The 24511-nt window shown below is 51.3% G+C and overlaps 1 protein-coding gene across 1 annotated transcript; it reads right to left on the bottom strand.

Moving 5' to 3' along the window:
* Positions 1 to 3344: 3344 nt before the first annotated feature.
* On the bottom strand, positions 3345 to 7691 carry IL17B (interleukin 17B). The gene is made up of 3 exons (XM_040977048.1): positions 7568 to 7691; positions 5275 to 5564; positions 3345 to 3684 (listed from the first exon to the last, which is right to left on the bottom strand). The coding sequence occupies exons 1-3, from the start codon at positions 7586 to 7588 to the stop codon at positions 3453 to 3455; spliced, it is 543 nt and encodes a 180-aa protein (XP_040832982.1). The 5' UTR covers positions 7589 to 7691; the 3' UTR covers positions 3345 to 3452.
* Positions 7692 to 24511: the final 16820 nt, after the last annotated feature.

Below are 24511 nucleotides of genomic sequence, written 5' to 3'. Positions count from 1 at the left end.
CATTCAGGGAGTGAATTAGCAGATGAGAAAGCTAGCTCACTTGCTGGCTCTTTTTCCCTGTCTTTCAATTAAAATATTTTAAATGTTTAAAAAAGTGTTTTCGGGCCCGGTGCGGTGGCGCAAGTGGTTAAAGGTTCTCGCCTTGCACGCCCGGGATCCCATATGGGCGCCAGTTCTAATCCCGGCAGCCCCGCTTCCCTTCCAGCTCCCTGCCTGTGGCCTGGGAAAGCAGTCGAGGACGGCCCAAAGCTTTGGGAACCTGCACCCGCGTGGGAGACCCGGAAGAGGCTCCTGGCTTTGGATTGGCATAGCATCGGCCATTGCGCTCACTTGGGGAGTGAATCATCGGACGGAAGATCTTCCTCTCTGTCTCTCCTCTCTGTATATCCGCCTTTCCAATGAAAAAATAAAAAAGTGTTTTCCCTTTTAAAAAGAAGGAAAAAGACCCAAGTTCAGCCTGGGGCAAACAAAATACCTTACAGGCGAGGGGGTCCAGACTGGTTGTCATGGTGATGTTAAAATCAGTAAAAGAATGTTTAACATTGGCTGTGACAGAAGTTAGGAGCCTAACACATGAGACAACACATCACAAATAGACAAAAGCAGTAAAAGATTTGTCTTGGTTGTCATGATTCAAAAACAAAGAGCGCTATGCAGTCACCTGCCCCATCCTTTCTCATATGCAAACATGGATGCCAACAGCCACAAGGTGAGAAGTTCTCCCATAACCACTCTGAGCTGCAAGCCAGTGAGACCAAACTGACCCCATACCTGTGACCAAAGGAAAGACACTTGCTGATTGGCTTGAATTGTAAGCCATGATGGTGATGGAGGGGTGAGTTGAAGCTCATGCCTTAGAACAGTTGCAGGTCATGGCTACATCAGAGGTGTTTGCATCAATACCACAGGGTCAGAGTGCCGGGAAAGGCACTGGGGAGGGAGCCACGTATTAGCCTTCCCCCTTAGAACCAGTGCACTCAAAGTATGCAGCGGCATCATTTGACAATCTGGACTGAAAGTGGCAACTAACAATGACTAGAATTGTGCCAGAGGGCCAAGGACAACACAAAACTCCCCCAACAACCACCTCACCCCAACACCCTGCCAAGTGTCCCTAAGAAGAGGCATATGGGACATACAAAATACTTGGTTAGGACCTTGGCTCCAGGCCTAAGCCTGATTGCAGGAAAAACCTTTACCTGGGCAGGCAGGCAGGCCCAAGTATCTTGGAACCTAGCCAGCCAAGCTGCCCACGCAACCTACTGCCCAAGCCCAGACCTGAGTGTTGGCTCCACTTGGTCCTTTTGGGCAGGAAGGAAAGGCCAGGGATTCCAGAAAGCGGTAAGATCCAACAAGACAGAATCCCCAAGTGCCCACAGGTCCCTGGAAGAAGGGAGGGCACCACAATCTGCCACCCAGAGTGGGATTTGGGCCAAATTCACCTCAGTAATTCTGGGTGCAGCAGAACAGATACTTTGCAGCCATCCCAGGAATGCTGCCTCCTTGAGCAGGTGAACCAAACAATGTAAGCGTTCTGCAGAGGGGAGACTGTGTTGAGACTCCTGGAAGGAGGGATACAGAGAAATAAGGGGCAAATCTTGGACTGTGCAGTCCCTCTCCAAGCATTGCATCCCCATTCTATCCCTGGGTGCTTAGCTAGGTGCTAAAGAGGCCTCTCATGGGTCTGGCATTACAGTGCAGTACATTAAGCTACCTCTTGTTACACTGACATGCCGCTGACTTCTCCACTTCCAACCCAGCTCCTTGCTAATGCTCCAAGGAATCTGCAGCCCAGAAACAAGAAAGGCATCACTGGCTGGCACTGGCTGGCACTTGGTAAGCATGTCCAGTGCTCCAGGAGTGGACTGAGGGCTCCTCACCCTGAGCAAGAGTTCCCCTTCGGTCCTTAAGCCCGAGGATGCCTATTGTCTCCCAGCACTGTGAGCAACCTCCTGCCCATCCTACAGAAAGTCTTTGGAAGCTGTGGGCCCCTGAAGTCTTGAGACCCAGAGAGAGGGTCTACGAGGGCACTAGAGGCCGGCGAGCCCTAGGGAGTAGAAGCAGCTACTGAAATCAGCATAGGCTGGCACAGGGCATCTGTGTCTTCCAAGCGTCTGAAACCAGGCCAGAGTCCCCTGGAGTGATTTTAACCAGTATCCACTGTGGGGTGATACCAAAAAAGGGAAGTGACTTCCCATCCCAGACAGGCACATACCTAACCACTGGTCTTTTGTGCATTAGCCCCTGGAAACATCCAGAGCTAATGCTGCTGCAGGCCCTGAGCTGGAACAACCCGTTTTCCTGCCCTGGGTGTCGGGCCTTTAGCTGAAGGATACTTTGAGGCATTAGCTATTCTTACCCTCAGAAAGCAGCCTCACCCGCAGCTGTCCTGGGGAGAGATGGTATTTTTAGGCCCTAGAACAGCTGATTTGTGGCAAGGGTCAGAGGGCCCAGAGGGAGGATTGAATTGCTGGGGGGCTAACAGGGAAAGCAGGTGTAGTATCCCAAACTGGGGGTGGAAGGGTTTGGGCAAGAGCCAGCAGGGGCTGTAGTATAGATGGGTCCCCAATTCCTGCCTGATCATCAGAGAGTCTCAGGAAAGGTCAGTGGTTCCTCTAGTTCCCAGGTCAGCAGCAGCAGCATCTAAGAAACTCCTGCAAATACCAAGAAACCACTGCAATAAAAAGCCAAAGGATCAGCCCCTACCTGAAGCCACAACCTGGAGGTCAGGGCCCAGCCACCTCTTTGAACAACTGCCAGGTGGTTCCTAAGCTTGCTAAAGTTGATGCTTCTCAACTCCAAACCAGGGGTCCTCAGCCCACAAAAGCAAATACATCCACACATGGTCCCTGGTTAAAAAACTGCCCTTTGGCAGCCAGAAGGCCTTTCTTTGGGTCAAAGTCCAAAATACAGAGACTCCCAGGGACCAAAGATCCTGTCTGGATTGTCTCCTGCAGCCAGTGCAGGGAGCTGGTCTATGATATCCTTAAGCGACTACACTTCAGCTTGACACCAAGACTTTAAAACTGCTCATTTCCAAAGGGGTAGATGGAACCCTTGTTAACTCCTATGTTGATTAAAACCAACCCAGCTATGATGACATGGATGATGGTATACAGGCTTATAAACCCCAATTAAAGGAAGTGTGTTCCTGGCCTAAATGGTTAAAAAAAGAAAGAAAGAAAGAAAAAGAAGAAGCAGAAGAAGAACGCAGTCTTTCTAAACAACCTGTTTCCATGATGGAGAACTAAGTGATGGAAAATCCTCCTCTGCAGTGCTGTGATGTAGTCCCTGCCCCGGACCCAAGTTTTGGTTTGGGAGTCACAAGGAGCAAACCCAAAGTCTTGCTTTATAAAAGATGGCGTTTACTTTTCACCAGCCTTGCACGGCATGGTGGGGCGGGAAGGGGGGTGTTGCAGGGCTGCAGGCCCTGGCATCAGGACTCAGGTGGTTCAGAAAATGCAGGTGCAGCCCACAGCGATGGTTTCCATGACGGCGCGCTGGCGGCAAGGCCCGGTGCGTGGTGGCGGTGGGCAGAGGCGGCGGCGCACAGGCACCTGGCTGAACACAGGCACGCTCACCATGCTGCGGTCCTCCTGCATGGTGAAGGGGTTCACACAGCCCAGACACAGGCACTGTGCCTCCGGTAGGTCCGCAGGAATGCGGCTGGGGTCGTGGTTGATGCTAGGGGCGGCAGCAGGAAAGAGGCCAGGGTAAAGAAGGTGGTCAGGAAGGAGTGAGTAGGTGCCCACTCGCCCACAAACCTGCCTTTCCTGCAGAGAGACTGTGCTAGGCTGGAGGGAGGAGGGGCACCAGGAGGAAGCTGAAGGTCACTCAGGTGAGGTGAGCCAAGCTCATCCTGCTCCACCACTGGATGGTGCCTTCCCCGCCCCTCCTCATTTGTTATGCACATCCAGGGAAAGTAAAGTGGGAGCATGTGAACCCCCACATCCCACAGGAAGAGACATCAGGAGGACAGCATCTACCCACACTTCGCCCTCTGTGCCCTCAATGGGTCCTCCACACATACTTGGTTCGATCCCAGCCTCTGGCTGTTCATGGAGGAGCAATATCACCCAGTTCCCTCCTGGCACTCTCCTGGAGCCAGGCAGGTAGAACCTTGCTTGCAACCCTGCCTTCTCTGTGCCTCAGTTTCCTTATCTGCCAAACAGGGGGTGGTGCATGGCAGGGATGAGCAGAACCTCAGGATACACAGGGCCAGCAACATGGCCTTCTTAGGCCCAGTTGCTGCAGTCAGACCCTAAGTCTTCATCAGGTCCAGCCCTGTAGGTCTTTTTAGAGCTCTCCCTCGGCCACTGGCTGGACCCCAGGATACCCGAGTCCCCAGGCGATTCTGACGCAGGCCTTAAAAAAAAAGGCCTGTGCGGTATGAGAGACAGAGACATACACAGCCAGCCTAATGTTCATGCAAGTGGCATGGACTGCAGGCCCCTCAACCAGGACTGGCAGAACAATGGAATAGCGCTCTGTGGACAACTCACTCAGCAACAGACCCTAATGTGGCCCATAAGTTGTCCGTTGGTATCCACAAGGGACTGGCTCTCAGCTTCCTCTCCTCCTGCCACAGTTACCAAAACCCAAGATGCTCCAACAGTTTCCCTCTATATAGGGGCCAGCATTGTGGCATAGTGGGTAAAACCTCTGTCCACAGTGCCAGCATCCCATGTGGGTACAATTCAAATCCTTGCTGCTCCATTTCCAATCCAGCTCCCTGCTAATGCACCTGGGAAAACAGCAGTGGATGGCTCACATGCTTGGGCCTCTACACCCATGTGGGAGACCCAGATGAAGCTTCTTACTCCTGGTTCCAATGTTCAAATAAATAAATACTTTTTAAAAAAGCATTCTATTTACATATAATTTATATAAATCCTCCCATATACTTGAAGTCATCTCTAGATAACTTGCAATATGTAACACAATGTAAATGTTATGCAAATAGCTCTTACCCTATATTGCTTAGAAAATGAGAAGGAAGAAAAAGGCCTGCACATGTTCATCACAAATGCAATGTTTTCGCAGGTTGGTAAAACTCAGATATGGAGGGCTGACTGTCCTGCCACCTCCAGCTACAACTGAGAACCCTGCAGCTCAGAAAGGCTAACCCACTTGCCCAGAGCCACACAGCTATCAAGAAGTAGAGCAGGAATTCAAACCCAGGCACTCCAGGTTTCAGCCATCACAGTGCCCAGGGAAGGGGTGGCAGTGGGGAGGGGAAAATTTGGTGCCCATAGCCTGCCCAGTGCCACCTACCTGTAGCCCCAAGGAGAGAGACTTCTCTTGTTGGACAACCACAGCTGCAGGTTGACCTCACATTTTCTCTTGGCAGGCTCAGAGCTGTTTCGCAGCTGGGCCACCATTTCCCCAAGGTTCCTCTCGTACTCCTCCATCCGTGCATACGGCTTCACTCTTGACACCAGGTCCTGTGGCACCTGCTGAGACCCAGGGGCCAGGGGCCCAAGACGCCCCTGCCCCCTCCTCTTGCCTTTGGAGTTCCTGGGCTGACCCAGCCCCAGGAAGATGGAGATGGCAAGGAGGAACACCTAGGGAGGAAGGTCATGGCTCAAAGGTTGAAGAGTTGAGACTTGGATCCAGGGAAGGGACAAGGAAGATGAAAGGCCTCTACGTGGTCCATTCTCCCTTGCCATGCACTGACCCAACCCCACAGAACAGCAACACAGGCCTACAGATACCCACTCAGCAGGATGTTCCAGAGTGGGCACCATTGCCAGCTCCTTCTCTCTCTCCTCTCATACCCAACTCACCACTAAATCCTGACAGCCTGGCACCTTCTAATACATCCCCACCCATCCACTTGTTTCTGCTCATATGACCATTCTGTTCTTCAGACAGTTCAACCCGGCCTTCCCCATGCTCCCGTGATTCCTGCCAACCAACCAACCTTCCAGCCTAACACCCTGGCCATGGCCCTCAGGGGGCTCCTGGAAGACCTCCTGTTGCCTCTCACACTTGGACTCCAGCTTCTTTCTCCCATTCTCTCTCATCTTGTCCTTTTCTGCCCCAGGAACTTTGCACAAGCTTCCACCTACAGTATTCTGCCTCTTCTGTCCACCCCTTGGTTTTGGACACCTCTGGGCTTTCCCTCCACTCTCTTAGCCCTCATGCCTCATGCATGACTGCAGGCTGACACCTGTGCATGTCCTCTACTATGCATGGACTCTAAGAGAGCATCATGTCATGTGTCACACACTCTCTTATTCCTTATCTGCTTGTGGTCTGGGTATGCAGATACTCAGAGCATCCTTGCTGAATGCGTGGGAAGGGAAAACAGATAGTGGGCAGAGAGATGAATTCCTAAGTCTTGCTAGCCACCAGTGCAATGATGGGAGCCCCAGAGCAGGAGCAGGGCTTCTGTTGAGCCTATGCCATGGCAGTGGTCCCACAATGTATTTGGCAGGGGGCAGGAGGACTTGGGGTGCTGGAAAATGCCAGGTGAGGTTTGCAGGGTAAGAGGGAAGCAGGGCTGGGCAGAGGGAGCCTGAGAGGGTAAAGTGGCAGAGAAAAGGCCGAAGCTGTTAAAGACTGGGATGAAAGCAAACAGTAGCTGATATAGTGTGGGTTGGAGGAAGGGTTGTGACATAGAGTGGGGGAGATGGGCAGCCACAGTCTGAGGACCTTCATTGGACCCCATTTCCATCACTCGGACCCTCTCCTCCTCAAGCCCTCACACTCTCCCTTTGCCTGCCTCCATTGTTCTCCTACCAACAGTACCTTTGGCCTCTATACACAAGGAGCTCAAGGACCCAGAAACACGGAGATGCCTCAGGAGCCAGGGATAGGGGGACCACTGGGACACAAGTGGGGACCAGAGCTGGACCCTCTAAGTGAGGTGTTCTCCTTCCTGTTTACCTTTGGACTCCAAAGCTGTGCTGTGTCCTATACCCCATCCTGGCCTGCACAGCCCATGCCCAATGACCCCAGGCTCCTCAGCAAGTATGCACTGGACACAAATTGCAGCACAATCCCTCCTGGCACAGTCAGGCCCTGGCACAAAACTTATACCCCTTCCCCCAGCCCCACCCCGAGTCAAGTCACTCACTTCCGTGGTCATTTCTAGCTCCTGGGACAGAAAAGGTCTCCCTGACAATAGGCTCCCTCATCAGAGCCATGCACACAGCATGCTCAGATTCCACTGCAAGAAGCCCAGAGGAGAACCGCACCCCATCACCCCTCATGTCCCAAATGGGAACAGAGAAACGGAAGGACTTGTCCAAGGTCACACACCAGGACTCCCTGGAAAAACCCCACGGACTGGGCCTGCCAGGATCTCCCCAGATGCCTTCAGCCTGAAAAGGCTTCAGTGTAGACGGACTGAGCCCTGAAGGGGAACCTGAGCTCCAGGCCATGCTACAAGCTCTGAGACCTGGCTCTGTTTCTCTGCAACCCTGGAGGTGCGGGTGGGGGGGCCACTGACAGAGAGAGAGAGAGGGCTTGGCTCTGCAGATTCCCAGGCAAGCGGAGGCAGCCATTAATCAATGGGAAAGCAAGCCCTAAAAGGGCTGGGGGTAGGGGGAATGCCACGTACCAGGCTGTGCGGCCAGTCCATCCCCAAGCCGGGCGCCAGGCCCGCAGCTGCCGCAGACGCTGCGAACCCCGGATGCCGATGTCCAGAGAGTGGCAGCAGCAGGATGGAGAGGAGCAATTATAGCTCGACGGGGGGCTGCTGGGGGAGCGGGTGGGTGGGCTCGTCATCAGCTGGGAGCCTTGGGCCCCCAGCTGGCTGGGTCCTACACAGTGGAAGGCAGCAAGGAGCGTGGGGGCAGGCCAGGAGCCCAGCTGAGGTGCCCAGGGGCTGTTGACCGAAGGACAATGCCCTGTGTGTCTGGTGGGGCTCTGGCTGGTGGCACCTCCGCCTGTGGCCTGAGGCCGGCTGCCCGGCCAGCACCCGCAGGGCCAGCTAAGACAATCAGCTTCGTTTGCTTTGGGGATGCGAGGAGGTGAGGGTGGAGGAGGGATGGGCCGTCGGGTGGTCAGGAGGGTCAGCAAGGAGCAGGACACAGACCCCGTCTCCCAGGGACACAACCTCAGGTGAGCACAATGTCCCCGAGCCCTGTCATTCCTCTTCTTGCTATCTCCTCCCAACCACCCCTGCCAGCTCTCAGGCAGGGAAACTGAGGCCTGGGTAAGGCAGGGACTTGTCCAGCATCGCACCAGGAGTTAAGGGTGACAGCTAGGATTTGTTCCTGGTCCCCTGCCCTGGGCTCAGGGACTCGCTTGTCCACACTGTTTTCCTTGGGATAGTTCCTGCATTCCCAGCCCCCTGCTTCTGAACCTGCATGTCTCAAACCAGCAAAGCAGCAGATCCAAGGGGAAGACTGCAGAGCCTGTGGTTCTGGCCTCTTGGGTGCAGCACCCCATGCTCCTGTGTCACAAGGCTGGATCCTTCCTTCACCCTCAGCCTCAGCTCTCTTTTCTGTAAAATAGGAGTTGTGTCCAGGAATAGAAGCAGTTTGGCTCTTCCTTCTCTGGGATCTTTCTGAGCCTTAGTTTTGCATCTCTAGAACGGGAAACATTGTAGCAGCTTTCTCTGGAGACTGCTGTGGGGAGTCAATGCAATACTGCATGCTGAATAGCTGGCATGGGCCCTAGAAGGTAGTAAGTGCTCAATAAACACTTACCAGTCTATGATAAATTAAAATGATGCAGCATCGGAGTAGGAGCTGTTGTAACTGGCATGAGTGCCAGCACAGTTCCTGTGGCTCATCTGCCTCTCCCTGCTCCTCCCTACAGCCTCCCCTCTGGCTAGGGGAGCTCTGGCCTTCCCAGACTCAAACTGTAACTTCACAGTCTCCACTGCACCCACACTCCGGGAGTGAGGGGAGAGGACGCAGGTCCTGGAATCACATGCTCAACAGGCCAAGATCGCTCACCTCTCTTGAGTGGATAGTCCAGCCAACCTGGGCACAAGAAGACCCGTGTGGGGTAAAGGGTAGGAGAGGGGGTGGAGAGACACTGGGAACAGGGATTCTGAACTGTCCTGCCAGTCCTGGCCATTTACAGCAATTGCAAGAAGAGGAACGCAGGGTAAGAGGCGCTCCCGAATGTCACAAGATTAATCTGTCCAGGGCAGGTTTCCATGGCATGACTGAGCAGCCAGCTGAGGCCCAGCTCATCCACAGATACCACCATATTTGGTCAAATGCTAGACAGGGCTCGATCCTATCGCTGGAAACTTCAGAGGGAGGGGGACTCTGAAAATACCTCTTCAGGCAACAAGGGAGCCACCCCCAGCCCAGGCGGGCCCAGTCACTGTCTGACCCAAGAAACTGGCCTGCCTGGGGGCGGGGGAGGGGGCAGTTGGAAGTCTCCTGTGCTAACTCTCCACTCCCTCTGGCTGCTGCCACAGCGGGGGTCTTATAGACCAGCAGCAGCAATGACTGAGGCCACAGTCAAGTGAGCAAGTGGAAAGGTATGTGTAGAGTCCAGGGTCTCCTTGGCTTTGGAGGATCCCCAAAACCTGCAGTCTCCTCTCCAGAAGGCAACACAAAGCCCTATGTCTTCCTACCCAGCTCTGCTCATAGCTGCAGCATTGCTTAATGCTGATCCCAGGACCTCAGACCTGGAGGTTCTGATGTAGCAGGCCTACGAATCAATCTGCCTTTCACCACGAACCTAGTCTGGGAGCTGCAAGGGTCCTCACATTTCCTCTAAGCTACCCCTCCCCACCGTTATCCAGCAGACTACCAGAAACTACAACCCAGGGAGAAGGGACCTTGCCCACACTCACACAGCGTCTTTGTGCAGGAGCTGGGATCAGAATTCAAGCTCCCGTCTCCTGCTTTCACCCTAGACCGCACCCAAACAGCTCTGAGCCAGGCTGACCTCCCTGCCGGTCCGGAGAAGACCAAGGAGTTAGGCTTTTCTTTCCAGAGGCTCTAGGCATCCCTCCCAACACACACACACACACACACACACACACACACACACACACACACACACGCACACAATGGGGGTGGCTGTGCATTCTGAGGCAGGGGGAGTCAGGCAAGCATGGGTCCAGCCACCAACACTGGGTTTCACATCCAAGACCACCTCAGTTTAAGGAGCAGCCCCTTCCTCCATGCTCAGCAACCAGGACCCACTAAAAAGAATGAGCCCAGGTAGGCCCTGTGACTGCTCCAGGGATCAGTGCCAGGCCTGAGAGGGAGGCAGAGGGACAAGGGCTTTGGGATTCTTGCCTTGTGGGCAAGGCTGGGGACCTTTGCACACAGGTTGTTTGCACACAGGAGAGTTGTGGGGCAGATGGGGCTCGGAGCACTGCCCCAGGCCTCAGTGGCCAACCCCGCAGGGCACAGTGCTGAACCTACCACCAGATGGCACCACCAGAAAGCCAGAAAACCCTGAAGAGAACAACAAACCCTAACCCAGCTATTCCCCTACAGTGGGTGCTAGACTGAGCCCACCGCTCTCAGCTGGGGCATATTCACATCACACTAAGGGTAGGAGCTCAGCAGAATCAGTCCCTCTTCTCTGAGCATCTAGCACATCACCATTCTCCCAGAGCAGTGGTTACTGACAGGGTGGCTGCTAGTATCCATATACAGGCTGCCAGGCACCAAGCGAGCAGTTTCTCAAGGGTACTGCTCCACTCAATGGTCCCAGCCACCTGGCAGGAGGTTCTCATTTCATTTCAAATCTGTGGGTGCAGAAACAGTGGTCCAGCGAGCATAGTCACCTGCCCAGAGGCACAGAGGACCCAAAGCACCTTTGCCTGACTCCATGGTAGGCAAAAAGGGAAGAGGGGACTGGGCAGTTGTCACCTGGTCACCGAGGAGGTTCCACAATGGTCCTGGCCTCACTCTGGCATCCTCTGGATATTCAGGTTCTTTGCAGACTCAGAGCTCACTCAGTCTCCAAACCAGAGTCTCCAGGCAGGCCCGATGACTCCCAAGCTGTGGGCATGCAAGCTTTGGCGATTCCCAGCACACTGTACCCATTTGCTTAATGTTTGATCATTTGAATCAAACTGGCTAACCCAGGGTGGCCAGACCCTGAGAAACTAGTTTGGTGGTGACCCAGAGGAGGGTGCGCAGCACAGCGGATAAGAAGTCAGACTGCACAGGTGGATCTCTTCAAATTTCAATCCTGCCTCTGCCTCCTACGTTGCTGTGTGACCTCAGGAGAACTATCTGACATATCTGACTCAGGAAGACCATGAATAACTCAGCTCTGACTGATGGATTATGGAGAGGGTTATTGGGAAGAATGTACTGTAAAGCACCTAACAGAGCAGGGGGCCAAAGCCAAAGTAAGCAACTGAGGGTTGCAACCATGAAAACAAGTTTTGACTTGAGCCTTCAAGCATGCTTCTGGAACATTTCCAGGAGGTGCAGTGTAATGTGGGGATGAGGACAGAAGTGGAGGAAGAATGTAGAGGCCCCTGTTCCCAGTGGCGCACCCTGGAACCCAGGCTAAGCCAGGAGAATATAAAAGGAATGAGGTCTGAAGTTTGCCCACAGGGACCCAGTGAGATTGGAGACAGCAGGAGGAGATACTTTGTGGCTGCAGCAAAAGAACATACCCCCACAGGAGGTCCTGGCTCCCATCTGTGCCACCCAGCCCTCCCTCCCGGGTAGCAGTCCTTCTCTCAGGCCCATATTTGCACAAATGCCTGCCTCACTGCTCTCTCCAGAGCCCCGGCCAAGAGGGGCTATTTTAAGCTCCCTAGACGGGAACATTGTTGGTGGGAACAGTCCTAGCCAACAAGCTCTGAGTTCTCAAAAAAGGGAAAGGCCTGGTGAATGGGCGGCCCCTGGGAGGGGTTGAGGGGCTGAGGGTCCGAGAGGCCGCCACTTCACCATGACCTTCTCCCCAGGCAAGTCTGGCACCAATGTCTCCTCCTGCACGAGGCAGGGTAGGAAATGCGAGGTGGGGTAGGGGGCTGAGGAGTGGTCTTGTTTTTTCAGTGACTGGGGGACCTGGACATGTGTTACATACATCCAGCTTGCCAATGCCAGCTTTGTTTCTGGGTTGCAAAGCCGCTCCCCACTGTTCTTAATATGTACTCAGCATGTACCACTATGGGCCATCAGAAGAAGGGGTCTCTGGTCCAAGCTGAAGCCCCTGCCAAGTGCCTTTGCTGGGTACCAGCCTCTAGGCTAGGGAGATCACTTGTGAGAATATACATTTCACTGGGTTAGCATCTGGGGGTTAAAAATTATGAAAGTTTTCCATTTTAAATGTATTTGTCTGAAATTCAGACAAGACACAGAGGGAGCTCCTATTTGCTGGTTCACGTCCCACGTGCACACAACAGCCATGGCTGGGTGAGGCCAGAGCCAGGAGCAAGGGATTCACTCTGGGTCTCCCACATGGGTGTCAGTCATCACTTGTTACCTACAAGCTGGAATCAAGTCAGGACGCCAATGCAGGTGCTATCATATGGAAAAGCGGCATCCCAAGTGGTAACTTAACTGCTTTGACAAACACCTACTGCAAAATTTTCTTTCTTTTTAAGGTTTTTATGTTGGCATCAGCATAGCACAAAAAGTTAAGCCATCACAAGCAACACTGGCATCCCATACTAACACCAATTCAAATTCCAGCTGCTCTACTTCCAAGCCAGCTATCTGTTTAACCTGCAGGGGAAAGCATGGGAAGATGGCCCAAATGCTTGGGCCCCTGCCTCCTACACGGGAGACCTTGTTGGAGTTCCAGGCTCCTGGCTTTGGCCTAGCCCAGCCCCAGCCATTGCAGTCATCTGGGGAATAAATCAGCAGACAGAAGATCTCTGCCTCTCCCACTCTGTCACTCTGCCTTTGTATTTGAAAGAGTGACAGAAAGAAATAGGGAAAGGCAGAAAGAGATAAAGAGAGAGAGACAGAGAGAGATCTTCCATCTTCTGATTCACTCCTCCAACTGGCTACAAAAACAAGGTCCAGACAACACCAAAGCCAAGAGTCAGGAACTCCACCCAGGAATCCCATGACTGCAGAGGACAAACCACCTGGGACATTTTCCCCTTGCATTCCCAGGCATATCAGCAGAGAGCTGGATTGGAAGTGGAGCAGCCAGAAACTGTGCTCACATGGGATGCTGGCAGGAGGCAGTAGAGTTCAGGCAATAGTCACTGGACACTTGCTTCTCCCCATTCAGCAAGCCTCAAGTTATTTCCAAATGGATCAGTCATGAGAGTTACCATTTGCCTGACATGTAACAGTGCTTCCATTTGGGCAGGTCTGGGTTGTCTTCACTGCACTTTGCTTTGGGGTGGGCCTGTGTCAGTTGTTTGGTGTTTTAGTGTGTATTTGTGCTGGGTTTGCTTTGTGAAGAGCTGTACAAATTTATATTTCAAACACAGACATTGAACCAGAATTATCTGGCCTTACCCGAGCATACAGCAGCTGTGTCACCTTGGGCACCTGACTTAACTCTTGAAGCTTACACCCTCAAATAGATTTTTCCAAGCTCACACATCTAAAAGTAGGGCTTGGAGCCAGCACTCCATGAGTGACTTGTTATTTTCTTGTGCCCACTCTTAGCACTGCATAAGCAGCTGGCACAGGGCAATTCTAGTCAGCTTAGTTCTAGAACTTTCCAGCAGTCAGAGAAGTCTGGGATTCCAATGGACCACCCTGAGAAGGAGTTAGCTCCCCATCAGCTGAGGCTCAGACACAGCTAGGGGTGCTGTGAAGGCAAGGAAGGAGGCAGACTTTTCAAGTCATAGGGTAGGGTAGGTAGCCCTGAGGGGTCCAAGTCTTTGGGCCAAGGCCTCAGGTCCTCTGAGGGGGTGCCCTGCCTTGCTTTGCCCAGCCCAGTCCTGAGTAGGAAGAAGCCCAAGGGAGCCCAAGGGGAAGGTGAAATAAATAGCCTGTCTGAGGTGGGGGTAGATGAGGCACCCATCCTCAGGCCCCCAACATATCCTCAGTGATAAGGTGATGTTTATCCTCCGGTCAATTTTACAGGATGTCTGAACTTACAGGATCCACAATTCTGACATTTCTGACAAAGCTGTCAACCTCTCCTGTTGCTGGATGAGTCTGCATGGATGCTGAGTAGGAGGCCCTACCCTTTAGTCACATCAAAGATGGGGGTAGGAGAGCCAACATGAATAAAGTCCTCTTCAGACCCCAAAGCTCAGGGACAGCAGATGGTGAGAGGGGCAATCCTGGGAGCCAAAAACACCCTTTGCAGCTTGTGTTCTGGGCCTGTGCCCTCCCCGGACATGAAGCAAGCATGTGCCGGCCTCCTTAGGGTGAGCCATGCGCGTCGCTGTCTGTTAATGGTGCAGGGAAGGCTGTTTTCACTGCAGTCGTTTGGGTGCATTTTTGTGTGGGTGGGAGTTTGCGTGTGGTGTCTGGGATGCTTGTGATATTTTGGCTACGAGCTGCTTACAGGCGGCCAATAGATCCTAGGCACAGATATTCTCTCAGCACCTGGCTTGGGGAATCGGAGCCAGTGTGACCAGAGCATGATTCGCAGAGGGGTATCTGAGAGCTACTTCCATTCCTCTCCTTGGGGATCGGGCAGAAAGCCTGAGACTCGAGGCTGGCACGGTAGCCTAGCAGCTAAAGTCCTCGCCTTGAATGAGCCAGGATCCCATATGGGCACCAGTTCTAATCTCGGCAGCCCCACTTCCCATCCAGCTCCCTGCTTGTGGCTTGGGAAAGCAGTTGAGGATGGCCCAAAGCCTTGGGACACTGCACCCCCGTGGGAGACCCAAATAAAGCTCCAGGCTCCTGGCTTTGGATCAGGGCAGCTCCAAGTGCGGACACTTGGGGAGTGAATCATCGAATGAAAGATCCTTTCTGTCTCTCCTCCTCTATGTATATCTGACTTTGCAACAAAAAATAAAATAAATAAAATAAATCTTTAAAAGAAAAAAGCCTGAGATTCCTCCTTCAATCATCATAAGGGGGCTTCAACATTCATGGCCAAAGTCGCCATGTCCTGAATTCATATACTCTTGGGAACAGCAATGAAGACCAATCCGGGCCTCCCTGCGTAAGTTCATCTCTGTGGCCTAAACTTGCCAGGAGTGAATGTCAGCAAACTGCCCAGGTAGCAGTTTAAAAATCTTCTTTAGGGGTTCTCTGCAGGTTGTCTGTGCGCAATGACCTTCAAAGTAGCAACCGATGGGGAATGCGGAGCCTAAGCATCTGCTTGAGGGCACTTCTGTCACTTCATTTAATAAGTATACATGAAGCACCTGCTGTGTGCCTAGCACTTTCTAGGTTCTAACGACACAGTTGTGAAAAACTAAGATGGTCATTGGGTTCCTGTCCCAAAGGGAGAAGGCAGACGTACCAATAGCACTGTTTCAGGACAAACTGGGCCCTCCTTCTCTCAGTCTCCTGTACCTCCTGCATCCATGGGAACAGCTGGATCTGCTGGGAAACCCGTGACCTCAGCCCTCAGGGCATGTGGAGGTACAGTGTCTCCAGAATGTGAAATCTCGCCAAGTTTCCATTCGAAGGTTGGTTCTCATAAATATTGTGAAGAAAAAGGAACAAAATGGCTAGTGTGGAATCTGACTCCTTCCAGAGTTGAGTTCCCAGGAAAGATGCCTGAATCGCTGTTCTGATGTTCAAAGGCAGCTTCAAGATCTCTGAGTCAGGGAGACGGCAGTAGTTCAGCCCAAGTATCTAGGCAGATGCTGACCATCATGTTCGCTGGTCAGAGTGAAGCCTTGGGCAAAGGAAGGGGAAAAGCACTGCATGGTTGGAAAACACATTTGCATCTGTGACTCCATTTACTGCCAAAATCAATCCGTGTGAACACGAGGCTGTTTCAGCAAAGGAAAGTGAGGCCCAGGCAAGGAAAGTAACCTCCATGTGGTCAATGACAGAACTGCAGATGAAAGGCCAGACCCCTGTGCTCATTTTTGACCTAAGCCCTGGTCTGTTCATAGTTAGTGAGAACTGGAAGCAGCTGTGGCTGGAGCTGGGCGCCCTGTCTCAGGCAGCACACTGTGAGTACCAAGTTCACCCAAATTATTTCTGTCCTCACTAGCTGGGCATTAAACATGACATTGCCCTACAGGAAAGCACATCCATTAAGAGGGCTTAGTGCCAGTGGGCATGGCTTTCTGAGTCAGCTCCAGAGGGAGCTCAGTGGTCAGGCTGACCCTGCTCTCCCACTCTGTGATGCCTTGGAAAGCACAGGATTCTTCGGCCCTGCAGTCTGGCCGCCACACAGCTGGGTCTGAACATGCTTGTCCTCGGTGTTTGCATTCCCTCCTAGTTCATTCCATGGCTTCAACTGCAGAGTTGGCCCTGACCCTGGCATTCCAGAATCACAAACCTTCCGAAAGGGCCATGAGGATCTTCTTGCTGACTTCTCAGCGGTACTCAAGTGACATTCCCCTGATCCTCTTTGTTGTCATTTTCAACACATCTACTGGCTACAGAACTGTTCTTTGGCAACATATGGGGAGTACAGCTGCTCCTCCTGCCCCATGATGGGCAGAATCAGTCTGAAGAGGCCAAGTTGGGCCACGGTCACAAACCATCTCCACATCCAGAAGGCTGAGTACTGCAGACATCCCCAACTCATGCGAGCTGCCAAGGCACGCTCTGCTCACCAGAATCATTCAGGGATGTGGAGATGCACGCCTCATCAACATCTGCCTCTCCCAGCACCAACCCAGGTAGTGCTGCAAGGTGGTGGAGTTTCAGAAGTCAAGAGCAGGCTTTGGGGCAGGCATGTGGCACTGTGGTAAATTCAGTGCTTGGCATGTCCATACCCCGCCATTAGAGTTCCAGCTACATTGCTTGTGATGCAGCTTCCTGCACATCCTCCCCCTTCCTCCAAATACAGAAATAAAATTTAAAGAAAAAACTGGAAATAATTGTCTTATCCACTTTCCGCTATTCCTCGACCCTTCCAATCCTAATCAGCGGTCCATATGGGCATGCAACCTTCTCCACTATGTAATCATCAAAAATAAAATTTAAATCAGTAAATAAATTGGTTCTGTATTGTCTATCCCAACCACATTTTGCCTTTGGCCAAATTCTTTGAACCTATTAAGTATCAGTTTCTCGCTTACAAAGCAAGGAAAATGAGAGAGTGCCCACCCCATAAGATTGCTGTGAGGCTAACTGAGGATGGAGGGCAGACAGGCCAGAGTCTGGTCTTGGGAAAACCAATAAATGTCTGGCCCTGTGATGTCAGCACAGTACCACAGCAACTCTAGCAGCTCCCAACTCCAGCCCGAGGCACCCTGCCTCTGTCAGCTGGCATCCTATGCCTTCAGAGAGCACAATTTATTCCCACTGTGTCCTCATGCATTTTATTACAATAGTCTCAGGGGTCTGAGGCTGAGGCAGGAAAAAAGTGTATCTCTGTGGTCTTGCCAACCCCAAACTAGATTGATCCAGTACCAGTGTCCACACCAAGTGCATTGGAAGAAAGATCACCAACTCTGAGATAAAACTGAGTGGCAGGGGCCCAGCACAGTGGCCTAGTGGCTAAAGTCCTCGCCTTGAACACGCCAGGATCTCATAAGAGCGCCAGCTCTAATCTCAGCAACCCTGCTTCCCATCCAGCTCCCTGCTTGTGGCCTGGGAAAGCAGTCGAGGACAGCCCAAAGCCTTGGGACCCTGCACCCGTGTGGGAGACCTTGAAGAAGTTCCTGGCTCCTGGCTTCGGATCGGCACAGCACCGGCTGTTGCAGTCACTTGGGGAATGAATCATCGGACAGAAGATCTTCCTCTCTGTCTCTCCTCCTCTCTGTATATCTGACTTTGCAATAAAAATAAATAAAATCTTTATAAAAAAATAACTTGGTGGCAAAGAGAGCCAGAGATCCAACAGCACAAAGCCAGAGTTACAGGGACTTTCTTTTTTTTTTAATATTTATTTTATTTTTATTGAAAAATGTAGATATAAACTAAAATTGAAATGTCAATGAATAGTCACAGGATGTGGTTAAGAACTTGCACTTTTTAAACATATTGGTTACTTAATACCATGTCAATTAATTCCATAATGTTGTAAATTGTCGTTGATGTTATGTTGTGGCTTTAAATTGGAATGATATTCTGCCAGCTCTTCCTTCAGACCAGAGATGGTCTTCCCAAGAAACTGTTGAATTTACTTGGACGATAAGATGCTGGACTCTATGCTTGGTATATTCTTGCAATGAAAGAATATTGACTGAATTTGAAATGTAATACAGCAACAAGGTGGAGGAATCCACCATGAGGGGAGGGTACAGGAAGGGGTTGGGGGATCCCCAGAGCTATGAAACTGTGTCACATAATGCAATGTAATTAATATATATATATATTTATTTAAAGATTTGTTTTATTTTTATTGGAAAGGCAGATATGCAGAGAGGAGGAGAGACAGAGAGGAAGATCTTCCATTCGATAATTCACTCCCCAAGTGACCACAATGGCCGGTGCTGCACCAATCCAAAGCCAGGAGCCAGAAACCTCCTCCAGGTCTCCCACAAGGGTGCAGGGTCCCAAGGCTTTGGGCCGTCTTTGACTGCTTTCCCAGGCCACAAGCAGGGAGCTGGATGGGAAGTGGGGCTGCTGGGATTAGAACCAGCGCCCATACGGGATTCTGGCACATTCAAGGTGAGGACTTTAGCTGCTAGACCACTGTGCCAGGCTCAGGGACTTTCAAATCCAGTGCCATCCTCTGCCTTTTACACTTGGCAGACATACGCCCAGAGAGGAAAATAGATGGATGCAAAGTCACACTGCAGCGCAGGCCACGGTTGGGTCCAAAGCCTCTTTTTTGCCATCCCCACCTTGGGGCTTTCCTTGTGCACCACACCAAGGGACAATGGCCTTCGTGCTGGGACAGGGAGGAGGGGCTCTTCTCAGAATCAGGGCCTGGCCTCGCTTCCCAGAGCTGTACTCCAGCGGCGTTGTAAAGTCAAGAGCCCCATAAACATTACCTATTAAGGCTTCCTGGAAACCCAGGTCACAGCTCCTCTGGGCCATGGGACATGAGCTTGAGCATCCAGTGAACAAACAGAGGGGAACGTTACATTTTTCACTTCGTTTAGGAAACCTGCCTTCTAATTATAGGATTTGTTTAACAGTCCTGGGTGGTTTACAAAGACTTGGAGTCAGCCAGCGGTTCTAAGGGCTGGCTGAGGCATGTCAGACAGGGTGACCTGGGCAGGGGCCGGAAGGGGCCTCTACCACCCAGGGAAAGACAGATGGATGGACAGGAGGACTAGCAGGGTCCACTGAAGCCACGGCCCACAGGGCTGGGGAGGTCATTGTCCTTATCCCACTAGCCAGATTACTCCCGGCCAGAAAGCACGTCTGCTTTACCAGAGGCCTTTCTGACAAGGGTCATGAACAAGAATCAGTTTAACAGCCAGTAGGTGAAATCATGATCACTTTACTCTTGCTGCCATGTCACAGCCAATCTCCCTTTGCTCCCCCGAACCCAGAGTTTTGGCTACTGCCACCCCTGCCCCCTACACCCGTCTCCCTGTCTGGCTGGGGGGAAAAGTGAGGCAAGACCCTCACTATGGATGAGCTTGTTACCTAAAGAGGGCCAAGTCAGTCTCGCAGAGGCACCAGTTACGTCTCCTCCTCACTGGGAGTGCCACGGTCAGGTCAGCCCAGGTCCCCATCCCATCACTCAAAGAAATCCCCCTACACTTTCCCTGTCTTACAGCCTCTCCCTTCCTGGGTTCACACACACACACACTCATGCTCAGGCACACGCGCACACAGAACCCTCCTCATCCCTTGGATAACTCAACTCTTATGGCCAAGCCAGTGATTTCCAAAGCAGGATATTGTGTAAGGCTTAGGAAAAATATTAGTGGCTTCTATCTTCTATCCATTCTAGTTTTTATTTTTGCCATTAAAGGAATACACAGAGTACTTCAAAAATCTTGTGGAAAATAGAATTAAATGTTAAATTTATTTTGGGTGCCAAAACATTCTTAACCCTATGTGCAGTTTCTGCATAAATATGTGTTTTCCATGAACTCAAAGAATTCTCTTGTAGGATAGCAGTCTCTAGAATTCACAAGATTTTCATTTCTTAAAGTAATTTAAAACTCTTCAAATAAACTATTGTTTCCTGATAGGGGTTCACGTTCAAAAATGCCCTGGAGCTCCGGGACCAGTGTTGAACTCTGAGCCTCCTGGCAGGCTGGGAAGAGAAGGGCAAGGAGCTCCCGGCCGTGGAGAGGCTGAGAAGCTCAGCCACTGCACCTGCAGCTCCCAGGCCCTGCAATCACCCGGTGGGTTGGAAAGGACAGCGAGCTCAGTCTGTTCCTCCACAGTATGGACTGTAGAGAACTTGCTGTCTGTCACCGGTGACAGTCACCCTGGGCAGGGACTCGAGAAGGGTCCATCAGAGTCATAAATACATCAAGACATTGGTCTTACAGTTCCTGGAACCCATTATGCGCTGTCCATCCCACAGAGACACCACCCTCCACTCACACTGAAATGACAGGCCTGGCCTGGCAGCACTGTCTATACCGCAAACAATTGGCACCCACAAAGTACTCCTCCATACAAAGTTGGCTGCAGGGATCCCAGCTCTACTGAACAGGGGAGCACCTTCCAGCCACCCCAAGGATGAAGCAACGCTCCAGGTAAAGAATGCTGTACTACCTGAGACTTGCTACTCAGCAAATGCAATCAGACACAGAACCGTGTGAACATGATGCCCAAGTGGCAGCGGCTACTCACAAGAGCACACACAAGGAGGTGGATTTGCCTGCATTTGCACAGACTTTAGAAGTACTTACAAAAAAATGTTTAAGAGTTCTTTTCTCCAGGGAAGGGAAAAAGTGGGTGAGGGAAAAGAGATTTCCACAGTATACCACTTGTACCTGTCTGGTAGTGGTGTTGTACAGAAACAATAATACCATTAGATAAAATCATTTACACCTGTCACTGTGCGATGTGGGGTACTACATTCTCTTTCTATATCTGTGAGCTGGGTCCAAGAAGCCTCACCTTTATGAATTAACAAGGTTACCCAGAAATGACAGAGCCTCAGACACATCCCCCAAGGAGTTGTAATGGCAGAAAGCAGACCCGTGGAACACAGCCCTCTCCCTAAAGATCTTCAGAGGCCTGCCCAGGCTCTGCCAGAAGGGCAGGAAGTGACAACCTTGCTCACAGGTGGGACACTGGGGTTCCAGCCATGCAAAAGTCAGAGGAACAGTGAGGTCGAAGGGTTGGCCTCCCGGGACAATTCCCTTCTAAATAGTTCACCTACCAGGGCTGGGATTGTGATACAGTCAGTTAAGCTGAAGCCTTCAACCCTGCCATCCTACTTGAAGTCCTGGCAGTTTGCTTCTGTTTCAGTTCCCTGTAGATGCACCTGGGACAGCATCTGATGATGGCCCAGGCACTTGGGCCTGTGTTGTGCATGTAGGAGACCTGGTTGGAGTTGCACGCTCCTGGCTTCAGCTTTGGGCTATGGTCAACCCCAACTGCTGCAGCCATTTGGGGAGTAAGCCTGCAGATGAAACACACCTCTGTCATTTTGTTTCTTCAATAAATAAAATAAATCAGCAAAAAAAAAATATCCATGTGCCACTGAAGGAGAATGTTAGAACTTGGTTGCACATGCACCAATACTCAGGACACAAGCAGGGAAGATGGTGGGGGCAGAAATTTGGCCTGGGTTGGGAGAAGACAACTTTCTAAAAAAAAGAAATCTAAGATAGCAAGAGACACTCAAGAAACGAATCCGATTTGGATGACCTTCTGGAGCCAATTTGCTTAAGGCTCTAGAGGATGTTAATGACCGTGAGCACAGCAAAGTTTGCTGAGTGAATGGCAGATGCCAGGGCTTTGTAGCTGGTTGGGCTGATAAGCTGAAGTGTCCAGAGGCATTAATTTTTATTCCGAATGTCTATATTTTAAACCAAAAAAGATTATTGATTATTCACTAAAAACGGAGATCTTCCCTCTAATGAATCATTCCCTGAATTATCACAATGGCTAGGCCTGGCAACCCAGCCAGTCTCCCACATGAGTAGCAGGGACCCAAGGACTTGAGTAATCTTCTGTTACCTCCCCAGGTACATTAGCAGAGAGCTGGATTGGAAATGGAGCAGCTCCCCCTAGATACACCGGGATCCCATATGGGCACCAGATCATGTCCTGGCTGCCCCACTTCTCTACCTCCCTGCTTGTGGCCTGGGAAAGCAGTTGAGGATGCCCAAAGCCTTGGCATCCTGCAACTGTATAGAAGATCCAGAAGAGGCTCCTAGCTCCTGGCTTTAAATCAGCTCAGCTCCAGCAGTTGTGGCCACTTGGTGAGTGAACCAGCAGATGGAAGCTCTCTCACTCTATCTCTTCTCGCTTTAAATCTGCCTTTCCAATAAAAATAAATAAATCTTAGGAAAAAAAAAAAGGTTGGGGCCCAGCATGGTAGTCTTGTGGCTAAAGGCCTTGCCTTGCATGCGCCAGGATCCCATATAGGTGTCAGTTCGTGTCTGAGTGACCCTGCTTCCCATCCAGCTCCCTGCTTGTGGCCTGGGAAAGCAATCGAGGAGAGCCCAAAGCCCCTGGACCCTGGACCCACATGGGAGACCCAGAAGCAGCTCCTGGCTTCAGATCAAATCAGCTCCGGCTGTTGTGGCCACTTAGGGAGTGAATCAGCAGATGGAAGATCTTCCTCTGTCTTTCCTCCTCTATGTGTATCTGACTTTTCAATAAAAATAAATGGATCTTTAAAAAAAAAACAGGAAACATATAATGTGAAAAGGTTGCATGAATTTTGAATTGTTTGCACCAAAATACGCTTTTCACAAGCTTTTGAGGTACCCCCTGTGCTTTCTGAGCATGCTTTACATCAGAGAGTGCATTTTGACACAGGTACAATGCCTTGCACACTTACATGTGTGACTCTGGGGCTCCTCTGCACAGCTGAGGCATCATGTGTGGGCTAGCTGGGGGCTCAAATGTTCAAGCCTCATGTGCAGCAGGAAGGCTGGTGTGTAGCTTAGCCATTCTCTGCAAAAAAAAATATAGAAAATATAGAAAAGGCAGACATACAGAGAGAAGATACAAAGAAAAGGAAATACAAAGAAAGATCTTCTGTCCATTGCTTCACTCCCCAAGTGACTGCAATGGCCGAAGGTAAGCCAATCCAAAGCCAGACTGGGCACTTCTTCTGGGTCTCCCATGTAGGTTGCTGGGTCCTAAGGCCCTAGGTCATCCTCTGCTGCTTTCCCAAGAAGCTGGAAGGAAAGAGGAGCAGCTGGGAAACAAACTGGCACCCCTATGAGATCCTAGCTGAAGCAAGGCAAAGATTTAGCCATGAGGCTATCATGCTGGGTCCCTCTACAAGCTTCGTAGCACCTCTAACACACCGGTGTCTCCCAGCCTATGCAGGTGTCTTGAGGGGGAGGCAACAGACTAAAGCTGTGACTATGGTATATAAGGACCTGGACGACTGAGTGATGAGTAGCATCCTGAGTTATGGGTCAAGTTCACAACTCCCAAAGCAACCACAGAGGTGGAAGCCAATGAGCTTCCTAGACCAGGGAAGGGTTCCAAGCCAACTCTACCCAAGCCCTTGCAATGCCAGCCTTTCCCACTTGCCATCAGCAATCTGGGCCAGGGAGTGACAAAGATCTGGGAGACTGCAACCCCACTGGCCAACTCCTACAAAGTCATGCTTACCTAGGATCAACACATGTCTGTGACCTTCCTTCTCCAGGAAGCTGGGGCAAGTACCCATCTCCTGCCAATCCCAGAAACAACACTTGTTTGCCATCCTGCAACAATGGACTTGGTGCATGGAGCCAAAAACCATACATGGACTACTCACTGATAGTTAATAGCTGAAGTTTATTAACAGCATCAGACTTTAAAGAGTGAGGATCATGAGTTGACTTGAGGCTATGGGAGTTCCCATTCCTCTGCCCATCAAAGGAAGTACCTCTGATCAGTTACCTAAACCCGTTGTTTAGGGAGTTCTGGCCTGTGCATTTCCATATCAACCACTTCCAGAGCGTTCAGGACAGGATTGCAGCAGGACATGGCTCCACCGGCAAGACTTTCCAACGTCCTGTCCTAATCAGTTATCTTCCTACAGATCTAATCAGTTATCCTACAACCACTGGGTGCCCTGGTCTGCATGCAGTCACAACACAAACCCACCTGCAATGGAGTATACTGCTACACGCACTCATCATTTTACCAGAATGGGATCATACCATCTGTGTTCTCATTCATGCACTGTACTTTCAAAAGAGCCTCACTACTAGACTGTGTTGTGGGGTAGGCAGCTAGTTCAGGGTCATGAGCTTAGAAGCCCCTCTCCTACCACCACCTACCTTTTCCTTCCTGTCCACCTACCATCACCAGAGAGGAGGCGGTATTGCATTGTAGTGTGACCATTCCCCTCACAAGCCCCCATAAAAGCCCACAATAGGGAGCTGCTCACTCCCTTGGTCATGTGCTTCCATTGCTCCAGCACTCCCACTCTTGGCCTCCCCAGCACCTCCTTGCTCTTTGGCTTCCCAAGGACAGACACTGAGGACAGGCAGCCCCTGAGCATGGCCCCTGTA

The sequence above is a fragment of the Ochotona curzoniae genome, unplaced genomic scaffold, assembly GCF_017591425.1.
Source record: "Ochotona curzoniae isolate NIBS_2020 unplaced genomic scaffold, NIBS_Ocur_1.0 contig_1, whole genome shotgun sequence".
Classification (NCBI taxonomy): domain Eukaryota; kingdom Metazoa; phylum Chordata; class Mammalia; order Lagomorpha; family Ochotonidae; genus Ochotona; species Ochotona curzoniae.
The sequence above is the reverse complement of the archived record's forward strand: the minus strand, read 5'-3'. Positions and strand labels throughout refer to the sequence as shown.

Coding starts and splice junctions, on each gene's coding strand:
- IL17B (XM_040977048.1), bottom strand. CDS start 7,588: ATGGACTGGCCGCACAGCCTG. Junction 5,565..7,567: donor TGGACTGGCCGCACAGCCTG/GTACGTGGCATT, acceptor CTTCCTCCCTAG/GTGTTCCTCCTTGCCATCTC. Junction 3,685..5,274: donor CTCTCTCCTTGGGGCTACAG/GTAGGTGGCACT, acceptor TGCCGCCCCTAG/CATCAACCACGACCCCAGCC.